We start from the raw sequence: 14,198 nt of genomic DNA, 5'->3' as shown, positions 1-14,198 counted from the left end.
AACGCTTGCACAGCAATCCACACAAAAACACACACTTTGCTGCACATTTTAAAACCCACAGCAACGGGCATACCATTTGTTTGTATCTGCGTGTTTCCGAATGCAGGCAACCTCGCAAGAAAAAACACGCTTTGGTGAGCGCTTCCAAAACGTGTGACAATGTGTGGCTTGCTTGCATTACCATTTGTTTGCATCTGCGTGTTTCTGAGCATGCAGCAACCAGCGAAGAAAATATGTACTTTGTGTTTCAAAACCAAATGGCAACAAGCGTCGCGTTTGTGTTACCATTTGTTCACATCTGCCCATTTCCAAATGCACTTAAATCCACAAGAAAACACACGGTACGCTTGCGTTACTTTTCTTTTGCATCTGCATGTGTATGAATACATGGCAACCCACAAGAAAATGCACACCATGTCATGCTTTTCAAAAATGCATGGCGACACTCCTCGTGCTTGCATTACCATTCTTTCGCATCTGCACATTTCCAAATGCACCGCAACCCACAAGAAAATTTATGATTTTCTGTTTGATAGTGATAGTCCTGCTTGAAGTCACGTGACTTTCATGTGGTGCTGTGTGTACCAGGGCATCGGTACAACTCGCTTTCCCAGCAGGCTGTGTATATTATATGGATGACTTTCCTTTTTTTTTTTTTCAATAACACTTTGATCTGTAAGGAGGGACTTGGGGGGTTTGGACTCTTTCTGTAGTTGTGACTGGGCGGGACTGAACGCTAATTAGGATGTATTCATTCCCAATCACTCACAATCAAAACTTCAGCTTTAAGATAGACAGGGTTTGTAGTTCATACGATCACGAACCAATTCACCAATTTTAAAAGTGAAAGTGGCTGGGGCAAAAAAGAACCCCACATGCTGTCTTGAAGGGGGGGGGGGGGTGAGGTGTCTCTAGGGGGTAAGGGGGAGATTAACAACATGTTACACTCTAAATACAGGTATATGCATGCTTTTTCTAAGGGTGTTGTAGGCCTTAACATTTGGGTTTACCATTTTTGCTTTAGTATGTATATTTTGTTTTTCTCTATCGCTCATTGACAGACGTAGTCCTCGGTGATACAGCACCTTCGGGTTATGTCGCCTCCACAGGAGTAGGACTAGACAGGAAATAAAATGCTCTGGCCGCACCCTAGGGGCAGTCCCCGAGGGTATATCCTCTCTCTCTCTGCCACAGCAAATCAGTTTTTTTCTGTCTAGTCAGGAGTGAGGACCTAGATACCTTGCTGGGATCTTCGGTCCTGGCAGGATTTTTTTCTTAGAAAAGATTTTTTTAGACCGCTTTTTTTTCCAGTGTTCCTGTGAGATCTTCAAGCAAGAAAGCTGAACTGGTCGACGGGCGGGATGTTGAGATCCAGTGGTCACCCCAGTTCAGCCTACGAGCGCGTGCAGGCCATAGCTCCGCGCTGGGTCGGCCGCGACATAGTCCCACTGGACGGGGACTGACCCTGCGAGTTAAACGTCTCGCTGAAACGCCAAGGACCATGAGTCACGGCGTCCGTATTGGTCGACAGCCCTCCAACTTCGGTGGAGAGGGGTACTGTCAGGAGTTGGCGCCCGCCTGGTTCCGGTATGGTGAGTAGTATGTTCCCCCTTTCCCCCTGACGGGTCTTGTGGTGAACGCGGGCCCCTCTCTGTAATGGTAAGGATGGGTTCCCCTCTATCCTATAACATAGCACAGATCCCCCTATATTGAGTGTGATTTGTGTGTACAAAAAGTCAGCAGGCTTGGTTTGGGAGCTGACAATCTAATTACAAAGTATGTTTAAATGATTGTAATATGTGGCAGCACTGGAATCTTACTGTGTTACTAGAAGTATCCTACCTGTCAGAAGCCACAGGACATGTATGCGGCTTGCCAGGTCATTCCTCCAGCTGAAGCATGTCTCCCGACGGCCACGCGGTTCCGCCAGGGTTCGGTACCGCCGGTCAAGCTGATCTCCATGAGAGAAAGATTTTGCGGTGCCTAGTTACTCTGCAGGATGCCGCTATGCTGTAACAGACCGCCGTAGATCGCACGAGGCCGCCATTTTGGCGTAGCCTCGTGTCTGCAGCATGGGGGCGGCCATGTTTGAGGTGACTCAAACACCTCGTGGAGCTAGGGGAGGCGCCGGAAGGCGTGCAGAGGGGCGGAGCCGCCTCCTTTCTTCCCGGGCAGCCAGCCAAAAGACTTCCTGTTTGTGGAGACAGCGCTGTAACCTGTTGCAGTGAACGCTGAGCATCAAGTGGTGAGCCTGGGGGTCTCTCTCTCTCTCGCTCAATAGGGATCCCTAGCAGGTAACACTGAGGGGCTTTTGTGGCGCTGGGGGTCTGGAAAAAAAAAAAGTTTTTTATTTAAGTTTGGATTGAATTTTCCGGGTAGTTACTGGAATAATCATGGACCCTGCCACACAAGTACCCCCACCTGTTTCCCTCGAGGGGGCCACGGGACCCGCCGGTGCACAGAGTATGGATGCATTTAAAGCAGTTTTGGAGTCTATGGTGGCTCGGGTGGAGGCGGCCTGTCAGGGACGGGGGTCAAGAAAGCGAGCCCCGCCTACCCCTATATCATCTGACACCTCTGACTCAGATTCAGAGATGGTCACTGCAGCTGCAGGTCCCTCTGCAAGGGCTGTTATCTCAGGTAAAGCTCCCTCAGACAGTGAGGAGGACGTTCATTCTTCCGCCATAATTCAGGAAGAAGCATTGGTGGACGCACTAGTTGTGGCGGTGCGGGAAACCTTAAGACTTGAGGTTTTACCGGCAGAGGCAACTGAAACAGAGATTCCCTTTGGTACTAACAAGCCCATCAAAACGGTGAAGGTTTTTCCTGTACCCAAGTGTTTTGGTAAAAAAATTAAAGGAGAATGGGAGCATTCTAAGCGTACCTTTACTATTTCCAAGCGTATTGCTAGACGCTATCCGTTTGAGGAATCCCTCATTAAGAAATGGACAGTACCACCAGTGGTGGATCCACCTATTTCCAGGCTGAATAAAGCCACGGTTATCCCAGTGGAGGACACTTCGTCCTTTAAGGATCCGGTGGATCGAAAGATGGAAGCGGAGTCCCGCACTATCTTCTCCCTGATAGGGTCAGCATTTAGACCAGTAATTGTTATTGGTCTAGTTTCCCAGACACTAACGGAATGGGCGAGATTGGTACGCCAAGACCTGAGGGGAAAAGATATCCCCCAGGGAACATCTGATTTGATGGAACAGATTATACAAGGGCTACAGTTTGTCTGTGACGCAGCCTTGGATGCTACCCCCCTATTAGGGCATGCATCTATGTCAGCGGTAATCCTCAGACGTGTGCTGTGGTTAAAATGCTGGTCAGCTGACCTAGGTTCCAAAAAGACCTTGACGAATCTCCCCTTTCAGGGGAATCGCCTATTTGGGGCCACCCTAGATGAAATCATTAAGGATGCCACTGGGGGCAAGAGCACTTTCTTGCCACAGGCTGCTAAAGCTAAGGGACCTCGCAACAAGCGAGGACCTTTCTTTACCGCCCATAAAGGGTTCGCACGCCCGGCTGGAACAAGCGGGAAAGGCAAGACTCCTCCAGGAGGGTTCAAGAAAGGCTGGTCGGACAAACAGAGGACCGACTCAGCCAAACCCGAAGCAAAGGATTACACAGCCTGAAGGTGCGCCCCCACCCGGTTTGAGGGTGGGGGGACGTTTTCACCGGTATTCAGGACATTAGATCGAGCATCGACTACTACTACCGGTGCGATTCTTCCCTTCCAACATTTAAGTACTACAGGGAGCGGTAGTCACCGTTCCCTGAACAGATCTTTTCCTTTACCTTTTCCTAAGATTAGTCTCAATTCCCCACAGGAATCGGATCTGGTTGACCAGACAGACCAAGAAGCCTCTAGCCGGGTGACTTTGGTCCCTGAGATTCAACCAGGAGAGATCACCGTTCCTGATAGGAATCAGGTGTCTGATAAATGTGTGGGAACAGAAAACGACCAGACTTTCTCGGATGGTCGGGGCCAGATAGCTCTAGGGACGCCTGGTTCAAATCCCGTCAGTGCCAGTGGTCCTAGAAATTCTAGGCTGGCCTCGTCAAGCCGGCCTGGCCGACTTGGACTTGCTAGTCGCGGACGTTCCGTGGGAACTGCGTCTCAGGGAGTATCTGCGGTCTCAAGGACCAATCTACCATCGTGCTTTACAGTCGCTGGTTTTAATGGCCTGGCCATTGAGACCCAAGTACTGAAGGACAGAGGGTTGTCAGCTTCAGTCATTCCTACCCTTATTAAAGCAAGGAAGGCGACTTCCAGCAGAGTCTATTATCACACATGGAAGACTTATATCGCGTGGTGCGAATCTTTAGGATTTCCTCCACGTACCTATTCGGTGACTCGAATATTGGCCTTTTTGCAAAAAGGGGTTGAGCAGAAACTAGCCTTGAGCACCATCAAGGGTCAAGTTTCAGCATTAGCAATCTTCTTTCAGAAACCTTTAGCTACCAAGTCCTTGGTGCGGAATTTCATCCAGGGGGTGCGGCACCTGGCTCCACCAGTCCGCGCGCCCTTACCGCCCTGGGATCTTAATTTGGTTTTGTCGGTTCTACAGAAACCTCCTTTTGAAAACATCAGGGAGATTCCCTTGCTTACTTTATCCCAGAAGGTGGCCTTCTTGGTGGCTATCACTTCTGCACGCAGGGTGTCAGAACTGGCTGCTTTATCATGCCAGTCCCCATACTTGGTGATTCATAGGGATAAGGTAGTACTTCATCCTAAGCCATCCTTTCTTCCAAAGGTGGTTTCAGATTTTCATCTGAATGAAGATATTGTACTACCTTCCTTGTGTCCTCAGCCCAATCATCATCGGGAACATGCGTTGCATTCCTTGGATGTGGTTCGGGCAATCAGGGTATACCTGAAGGCTACGGAATCGTTCCGTAAGACGGATTCACTTTTTGTGATCACGGATGGCCCCAGAAAGGGGTTGCCTGCATCTGCCGCGACTATTGCCAAATGGATTAGACAGACGGTGGTACAGGCTTATTCTATTAAGGGTCGGAGTCCTCCGTTCCCTGTTAGGGCGCACTCCACTCGAGCGCTCAGTACTTCCTGGGCCTTTCGCCATCAGGCGTCAGTGGTCCAGGTATGTAAGGCGGCCACTTGGTCGTCGGTACATACCTTTACAAAATTTTATAAAATTGATGTGATGGCATTGGTGGATGCCTCATTTGGCCGCAAGGTTTTGCAGGCCGCAATTTGAGGAGACCGGTGGTTTACCTCGAGGGTTTTTTTCTGTTGAAAAATTTTTTTGTTGAGTCTCATCATTGAGGATGAGCATTGTAAAACTTCTAGTTGGCACCGGTTGGGCCTTCTAGATTGGATTTAATTTCCATTTCTCCCACCCCTCATTTGTGGTACTGCTTTGGGACGTCCCGAAGGTGCTGTATCACCGAGGACTACGTCTGTCAATGAGCGATAGAGAAAAATGGATTTTTGTAAAATCTTACCGTAAAATCCTTTTCTCTTAGCTCATTGACAGACGTAGTACCCGCCCCTCTGTTTTGGAGTTGGGTTGGGTTAAATTCTCTAAACACTGCTTTGTGACATAACTGATTTGCTGTGGCAGAGAGAGAGAGGATATACCCTCGGGGACTGCCCCTAGGGTGTGGCCATAGCATTTTATTTCCTGTCTAGTCCTACTCCTGTGGAGGCGACATAACCCGAAGGTGCTGTATCACCGAGGACTACGTCTGTCAATGAGCTAAGAGAAAAGGATTTTACGGTAAGATTTTACAAAAATCCATTTTTTTAAATGGGGCACATTTGGATTTCTGGTATAGATGGAGGGTTTGGAAGAAATGCTGTCCCATTGGAAGTAAAGTTGTTGATGTAGGAATTTCACAAGTGGGCAGCCAGTTTGCATTCCTGGGTAGAAAATCAGGGTTACATGTAGTAGGATTCAAAGGACTAGGACTGGAGGAAGTCTGTAAGCTGGAGGATATGTGGTGAAAGGTAGAACTTGTGTTTAATAATGAATGGAACATAATTTGTTATGGTATTGGGTCAAGAGGGATACATGGATGGGTTTAGGATTGGAGTATTGATGTTATCTGCTTCCAATGGGATCCAGTGGATTGGAGTGGTGTCTGGACCTCTTGACAGTGGTGTGGAGCTTCGGTTTCAACTCTTTTTGCAGCGCATCTACTTCCAATGTGGTTCAGTCCTTATGGTTAGGACAGTTATAGTCGATGAATTGGGTGCATGACTGGTTGTACCATTTTGAGGTTTGGCATATGCCAAATCAATGAGATTGCTTAGGTTTGGTTAATTTAGCAAAGATGATCATTTGCACTATAGTGGACCATATACATTTGGATTGGAGCAGGCAGAAGAAGACTAGAATGATAGCCGGTCAGAATTGTCAGAAATATATATTATAAACTAAGCATGATATTCCAGAGTACTGATGCGCACCTGAACCAAGATTGTTAATCAGTCTGCTGGGGCAGAGGGAAGTCATTTCTCATGAAAAGGTCTTACGATTTTGCAGGAAGAGCATTATCCAGTTCTCTAATGGAGTGACTTTCTCATTTGAATGGAAAAATTCCTTCAGAGAGGATGAAGGGAGGGTGACATTTGGTAGAATGGATTTTGTAAAATGATCAGGGGCCTTAACAGGGCTAGGAAGAGGTACATCATGTTGAAAAAGAATAAAAGGCAAATCAATAAAAATACAAAAAGAATCAAAATAAAAATAAGAGGTAAAGTCATTAGCACTCCAAATAAATACGTTTCATGGGTTTTTTTTAAAACATTTTTTCAAGTACTGGTGACTTTGCCTCTGGCTTGGCTTCATTAATAGCATTCACTTTGAGTACCCATCCAAAACAAAGTTGAGTACTGTAAAGAGTGCAACTTTTATTTTAATTGGAAGAATAAGCGGTCAACCATAAATGCGGGTATGAAGTATTCCCTGTTTTCCTGTGGATGGCATGAACTGAGTCATACTGAATAATTTATGCCTGGTGTCACTTTATGTTGTAAACAGATGAAATAAAGTGCCAATATCGTGAATCTGGGCTGTGGAGGAGTAGGATGAAATACATGAGATCATATTGGGTTGTAGTCCCACAAGTTTTATGGATAGGAGAAGAATCTCTATTCCTTGCTTCTGCATCATGTGGAGGACATTGATTTTGTATTTTCCTATTATCCCAAGATTTTGCCCCTGGCATAACTGCCTCTTTTATTTAATGTTAAAACATTAAAATACCTTTCATATTTGTTATTTTCAGACAATTTGTAGCAGGTTGGCTATTTTTTTTCTTCTACTGTTAAATTTTCACTTTGGAGCTAAAGCATGGAATGTGTGCTTGGGAAATATTACTTGTTGCCCATAGAAGCCTATCCACTTCTGCCTGCTATTTTTGCAGCTCAGGTTTAAAACCTGAAACAAGGTTGCTGTCCGGTTAAGAACAAGAAATATTTAATATAGGTCACTTTTTATACATCAACCTTCTTGTGTCCAGTATCCAGAGCAGGAGGTGTTTAAAACAAGCACATCAGACTTAAAGACATAGACTGTGTGAAATTATTCATAAACTCCTTAACTCTGAATGCCATTGAGTGACATGTATTTCTGTTGCCTGTGTCTGCTCTGACTAACTGGTTTGTCTCAGATTGGCAGTCAGGAATATATTTCAGTCCTCCCAGCAGATGTAACTGTCAAGTACAATTCTTGGCCTGCTCTTTTTTTTCTTAACTGCACCTTACCTAGATATTAGAAAATGTTATTGTTGGACAGTGTTCTATTTGTCATTAGCCTTTTTTTTTTTGGTTAAGCTTTGGTTTGTTTTTTGGTTTTGGTTAAGGGTAACATAAATGTTATATATACTGTAAGCTACCAGAAAACAGTGAAACACTTGTTATGTTTCAGACATGCACGTTGCATCTAAGGTTTTGATGAAATTGATATATTTATACCAAAACAAAGTATTGAGCCATGAATTATAAATACGAAATATCGCAAAACAGTGAAGCACCTGTTCTTTTTGGGACATGCACCTTTGAGATGTTGATGAAATTGATATATTTAGTCCAGAACAAACTAGTAGGCATGAAACCATGAATTCTAAATGATACAAAATAAAAAGATCTTTCAGTGGTAAAATTTCTTAAATGTAGCCGGTACATGCTTTTGCGGGTACATGCTTTTGCGCTATGTTAGATGATCTTGCCTGGACACAGGTACTCTTTTAATGGACCTGCTTGTTTAGTTTATGGTGGGCAAAAGACCATGCCTCATTAAAATGTTTGGTTTTTGCCATATCTACATAACTGTACATGTTGTGATATTCTGAGTAATCCACCTCCCACAGAAATGTTATGAGTTAGTAGGTCAATTAGGCATTTTATTGTTGCAGCTCATATTAGGGATTTTACTATTTAATTGCTATGTTCAATACATGAGGGGTCACAGAGCTTTTTTGGATCAAACTGCCTATAAAATGTCTATGCTCAGCATCCTGCCCTTTGCTGTTATAGTTGGTCTGTTTTCATTTCCCTATTCATAGCCTTAGTTCTATCAGACAGTCATGAAAATAGCAATTTTAAGTTTGTGTCTGCAAAGTTAAAGTAACAAACCTATGTATTTACCTTAACTGTCTCCATATGTGCAGCATGCTCTTGGCTCCCTCCAGCCACTGACCTCTACTGTCCTCCTATACAAACCATTCTTAGTCCAGATTACATAAAGGTGTTCATCCCAATCTGTGACAAGTAAAGCCAAATATAATACATTTAAGAATGCCAAGTCTATAATCTGTATTTTGCATTAATTAAAGCAAACATATACTTAAACATTAAAGCTATTTTAACAGTCTGAAATGGATAGGGGTGAAATTCCTTTTCCTGAAGAAGATGCTGTTGTAGCCTCCCCCAATGCTATTTATGTGATAAAAACCAAGGGATTTTTTTTTATTAAATTTCTCCCCAAAGAGAACCTCTCATTAAAAGCCATCATTCATAGCAATCGATAGGGCACATAGCAGCTTGCATGTTTCCTTATGTGACCTATAGCCGAAGCAGATAACGCAATATGGTTTCTGGCTATAGGGAACATTGTGAGTGTCTCATTTCTGCTGCAGGTTTACAGTGAGACAAGTGGATCAGCAAGAAACAACACCGTGCATCACTATTAGACAGGAGGCAGAGTCTGCATATGTGATGAACAGATATTGCTGCCCTTATGCACATAGAAAATCACAAAATATACATAGAAACGAGATACATTATGAAACCAATATTTCACATGAAGATAACCTCTTTCACATTAGCTAAAAGTTTTGCTACTGTTGGCATCAGTTTGAGTAATTTTGTTACTATGTTTTTTTGGAGAATCCCCTAGGATATGCAAGCAAAGAAATACCCCAGCATTACCCTTTAAAGTGACTGTAAATGCATATTTTTTAAAATAACAAACATGTCATGCTAACCTGATCTGAGCAATGGTTTTGCACAGAGCAGCCCCGATCCTCCTCTTCTGGGGTCCACCATCTGCGCTCCTGGCTCCTCCCTCCCACCAAGTGCTCATCATAGCAATCTGCTTGCTATTGGGACATTCATGGGAGCTTGCTCCCGAACTGGCTCTGTGTGTTTAGAGACAACAGAGCATGGCTCAGCCCTCCACACTGGCTGTGATTGACAGCAGTGTAGCCAATGGCTCCCACTGCTGTGTCTGAGGCAATGAGGAGGGAGAGAGTCGGGAGAGCTGCTCTTATATGGCTCCCACTGCTGTGTCTGAGGCAATGAGGAGGGAGAGTGTCGGGAGAGCTGCTCTTGTATGGCTCCCACTGCTGTGTCTGAGGCAATGAGGAGGGAGAGTGTCGGGAGAGCTGCTCTTATATGGCTCCAACTGCTGTGTCTGAGGCAATGAGGAGGGAGAGTGTCGGGAGAGCTGCTCTTATATGGCTCCCACTGCTGTGTCTGAGGCAATGAGGAGGGAGAGTGTCGGGAGAGCTGCTCTTATATGGCTCCCACTGCTGTGTCTGAGGCAATGAGGAAAGAGTCGGGAGAGCTGCTCTTAAAAGGCTCCCACTGCTGTGTCTGAGGCAATGAGGAGGGAAAGAGTCGGGAGAGCGGCTCTTATGCACGTCACTGGATCAATATCGGGCTCAGGTAAGTATTTGGGGGGGATTGGGGGTGGAGCTGCACAGTTTTTCACCTAAATGCAGAGGATGCATTATGTAAAAAACCTTCAGCCTTTACAACCACTTTAAAGGCTTTGCCATGGAAATATATGGAGAATTCAAATGTAGCTGACCTTTAGTTTTTTTTTTTGGTGGTGACTTTTTTTGGGCCAGGCAGTATGTGATATCTATGTATTTGGATATTTTGCGAGCAGCTTCTTGCTCTTAATGTTTTTTTTTTTTTTTGTTGTTTTTGAATAAGAGCACAGAGTAAGCATTATTTATGAAAGTCTTCTTCCTATGTATACTAGACCCCCAACTCGTCACTACTTGGGATTGAACATATAATATTTATTTGTACAAGAAAAATAGGAATACCCTTCCGTTTCAGCACATGATGGCATTTAACACCATATTTGTTATGCTATGCTTATACTGAGAACCCTTCTAACCCCCTCCATTCACCCTGGAGTTTGTTGTATTATGTTTCTCTTTGCCTGACTATGCTAAACATGCATAATCCCATCGTTTGTACTTGCTTAATGACATAAATTAGCTTAATCAGGTGTTTTTGGCCCCATAGACTTCAATGGAAGTGCCTGTTAACATGTGAGACACATTTGTGCACCTGAAACACTCCTGTCCTTCTCTAAAAATGCTTTTCTCCCCTTGCCCAGCCCAAGAATCAAATGCCTGATGTTTAATACACGTGCAATATCACTTGCACAAAGCTTGTTAAAAAAAGCTTTAAACTCGTCCAAAAAAAAAAAAAACACTTCAAAATTGCCACAAGTAAACAAGCTCTACTCAGGTGTGAGTGCTGTCTAAAACTTGTACAGGTTAATAGCTATGCCCATTCTTGTTAAAAATTTGCTGCTTTGATGATTACCTTCCAAAATTGTACAACATGTATTCAGTAGGACGTTCTAATTATCTATATTTTGTGTATTTTAGAAAAATACATAGAACACATCTGCAAAACATAGAAAAAATTTGTTTTTGTCCTCTTTTCCCACCATGACTGCTGTTTAAGTGTTTTCTAAGGCTTTGCATGAAGTTCCTTTGTTTTATTAACAGTGTGATGAAGTTTATCTGCCGAGTTATGCATAGCTGAGGTAATCATCAGCAATCCAGGCAAAACACATGATTTCTGATTGTAATATCACAGCCTGTTTCTGCTTAATATCACACAGCGGCATGGAGAGTTTTCTCATGAAAAGAATATGTAAGCTCCTAAAATGACTTCACCAGAAATAGCTGTGCCAAGTGCAGGACTTGGCTCCAAAATTATATGGATTCGTTTTGGATATGGTACCAGCCGGGATTAACAAACTGTTAATTGCTTATTACAACTCATATTCGTCTCACTGAAACTTGTTTTTTACTCTAAATTTGTAATCATTTTTTAGGGTGTGGAGGCCCAGATCCGAAGTTTTGGACAGACCCCATCACAGCTGTTAATAGAGCCACATCCTCCCAGGAGCTCAGCAATGCAGGTGGTAAGTAGATTTTGCAGAGAGTCCAAGCTGATACTGAAATGTAATTACTACATTTGCTGTAAAGGGCCTAGTGGCAAAAATGCTATATCAGTAGATAATAATTGGTATACGATCTTGCATTGGTATACTGCATGGTTAGAGGATATTTTATATGAGATTTTATTTTAACAATATCTTATGGACCTTTATATTAGCATTTATTCTAATCAATTAAGATCTTAAAAAGCAATGCTATTTTATTGAAACTACACTGTCTCATCAGTTAGTGTTCATAAGCATTTTGCTGTTTAAAGAAATCAGAATTCTTATGTTATGAAACATTCTTTCATTTCATTTGAATCCCTGTTCCTTATACAAAAGTTCTACCTGTAGCTCGTAGATACACTCGATGGCATGCTTAAAAAAAATGGCAAAAGCTGCAGATGAGGAATTGGGCAAACCTCTCTAGTTCCACTGATTAAGTTTTATTACATCTTTGATGCAGAGTACTTCATAGGTAGAATAGTAGATTTTATAACTCTGTACAGCACAAATACCTACATATTGGTTGTGGCTGGCAGAATGAAACTGGAAAAAAATAATTTAAAAGGACAGTGTAAAAATGAAAACTTTAAATGTACAGAATATCGGCCTGAAGGGTGGCTGGAAAATCGGTATCGATATCGGCCCTGAAAAAACTATATCGGTCGGTCACTACCTAAAACCCAATCAATTAACCGCTTGCCGACTGTGCACAGTATATTTACTGCGACAGTCAGCCCCAGCCAGGCAGAGTGACGTAGGTCTACGTCGCAAGCCTGTCACCGGGTTTTGAGCCAATAGCGGGCGAGCGCGCACCTGCTGAGGCGTACGCCCGCTGAGGCTCGTTCACAGAGGAGTCCGGGCATGTGACCGGCGGACCCGATGTCCGCCGGTCACACTACGATCGTCAGTAGAGCGGGAGAAAGGCGGGCGGCTAATGTAAACAAGCCGCCTGTCATTCTCCCCTGTGTAAAAATGGAGATCAGACGGTGCCCCTAGGACACACTTAACCCCTCCCTCTCCAATACAGTTAACCCCTTCCCTGCCAGTGTCATTTTTACAGTAACAGTGCATATGTATAGCACTGATTACTGCAGTAATATCACTGGTACCCCCAAAAGTGTCAAAAATGTCAGTCAAGGGTCCGATCTGTCCGCCGCAATGTCGCAGTACCGCAAAAAAAAATCGCAGATCGCCGCCATTACTCGTTTAAAAAAAAACACCAAAAATGACAAAAATCGTTCCCTTTGTTAGTAAACGCGATAACTTTTGAGCAAACCAATCAAAATACGCTTTTTGCGATTTTTTTTTTTTTTACCAAACATATGTAGCATAAAACAAATTGGCCGAAAATGATAAAAAATTTAGATTTTTACATTTTTTTTGCGGGGAATTTCATATAAAAAAAAGTGAAAAATATTGTTATTTTTGCAAAATTTACGCTCTCTTTCTGTTTATAGCGCATGATCAAAAAATCACACAGGTGATCAAATACCACCAAAAGAAAGCTCTGTTTGTGGGGAAAAAAAGGACCTGAAATTAGTTTAGGTACAGCGTCGCACGACCGCACAATTGTCCGTTAAAATCACGCAGTAAAAAATCGCAAAAAAAACCCTGGTCAGGAAGGGGGTAAAATCTTCCGGGGCTTAAGTGGTTAAAAGGGAAATGTATGGCAAAGCTTTTTCTTATTTCTGCACTCCTGTGACCCATATTCAGCCGACAGCAGACTAAAGCCTGCTGACGCTAACATCACAGAGCCAGTCTCGGCTCTGCAAGGATCCTGACTTTAAGAATTCCTGACCCAGCAGCAGGCTTAGTCTCTCAGCATACCACTGAGAGGCTGAGATATCTGCTCCCACCCCCCTCCACAGCCTGGCACTCCAGCAAGTGCTGGAGGGGCAGAGCAGAGAGCTGATGACTATCACTATTCTCTGCTCAGTGTTGCTGTCAGCAGAATGTAGTCAAAAGAGCTGGTATTAAAAAAAAAAAAGTGTGGGGGTCCCCCTCTCTAAAATCTGTACCAGACCCTTATCTGAGTACAAGGGCTTCTGCTTCACAACCCTGGCCTGGTGGTTGAAGGGTTAGCAGAATCTGAAAGCCTCCTTTAAAGGGGACCCCAAGGTCATGGCCCCCTCCATGTGAATGAGTACCCCTTCTCATTCACCAAAAAAAATGTCAAAACTAAATAAAAACACAAGACAAGTGTGACAAGTCCTTTATATAAAAAAAAAAACCCATGTAAATCCATAGTCGGTCACAATAAACACTGGCCGCTGACCCCCTAAAAAAAAAAAGCCATCTGTCAAACACAACTGCTCCTGTCGCTTGACACTCGGTAAATGACTGCACCACTTCCCCTGCCGCTAAGTTACCAGATGGACGGGTCACACGGTGATGTCAACAGGTGACCCCCACCCCTATGATGTCCCATGGAGACCCCCTCCATGACGTCATAGGGCAGGATCTCAATTGCATAATTTGGAGACCCTGCCCCTTTGTTTACTTGCTATTATTTGGCAACTGTCA

The 14,198-nt window shown here is 43.8% G+C and overlaps 1 protein-coding gene across 2 annotated transcripts in view; it reads left to right on the top strand.

The window, feature by feature from the left end:
* LRBA (LPS responsive beige-like anchor protein) overlaps positions 1-14,198 on the top strand; it is a 1,198,938-nt gene that overhangs the window by 1,079,043 nt on the left and 105,697 nt on the right. For both annotated transcript variants that reach the window (XM_082258080.1, XM_082258079.1), the window contains exon 48: positions 11,562-11,651. In XM_082258080.1, coding sequence (XP_082114206.1) covers positions 11,562-11,651 — 90 coding nt within the window. The remainder of the gene's footprint in view (positions 1-11,561; positions 11,652-14,198) is intronic.

Source organism: Pelophylax lessonae, assembly GCF_965119305.1.
Source record: "Pelophylax lessonae genome assembly, chromosome: 1".
Taxonomy (NCBI): Eukaryota; Metazoa; Chordata; class Amphibia; order Anura; family Ranidae; genus Pelophylax; species Pelophylax lessonae.
Note: the sequence above shows the minus strand (reverse complement) of the source record. Positions and strands in the feature narration are given on the sequence as shown.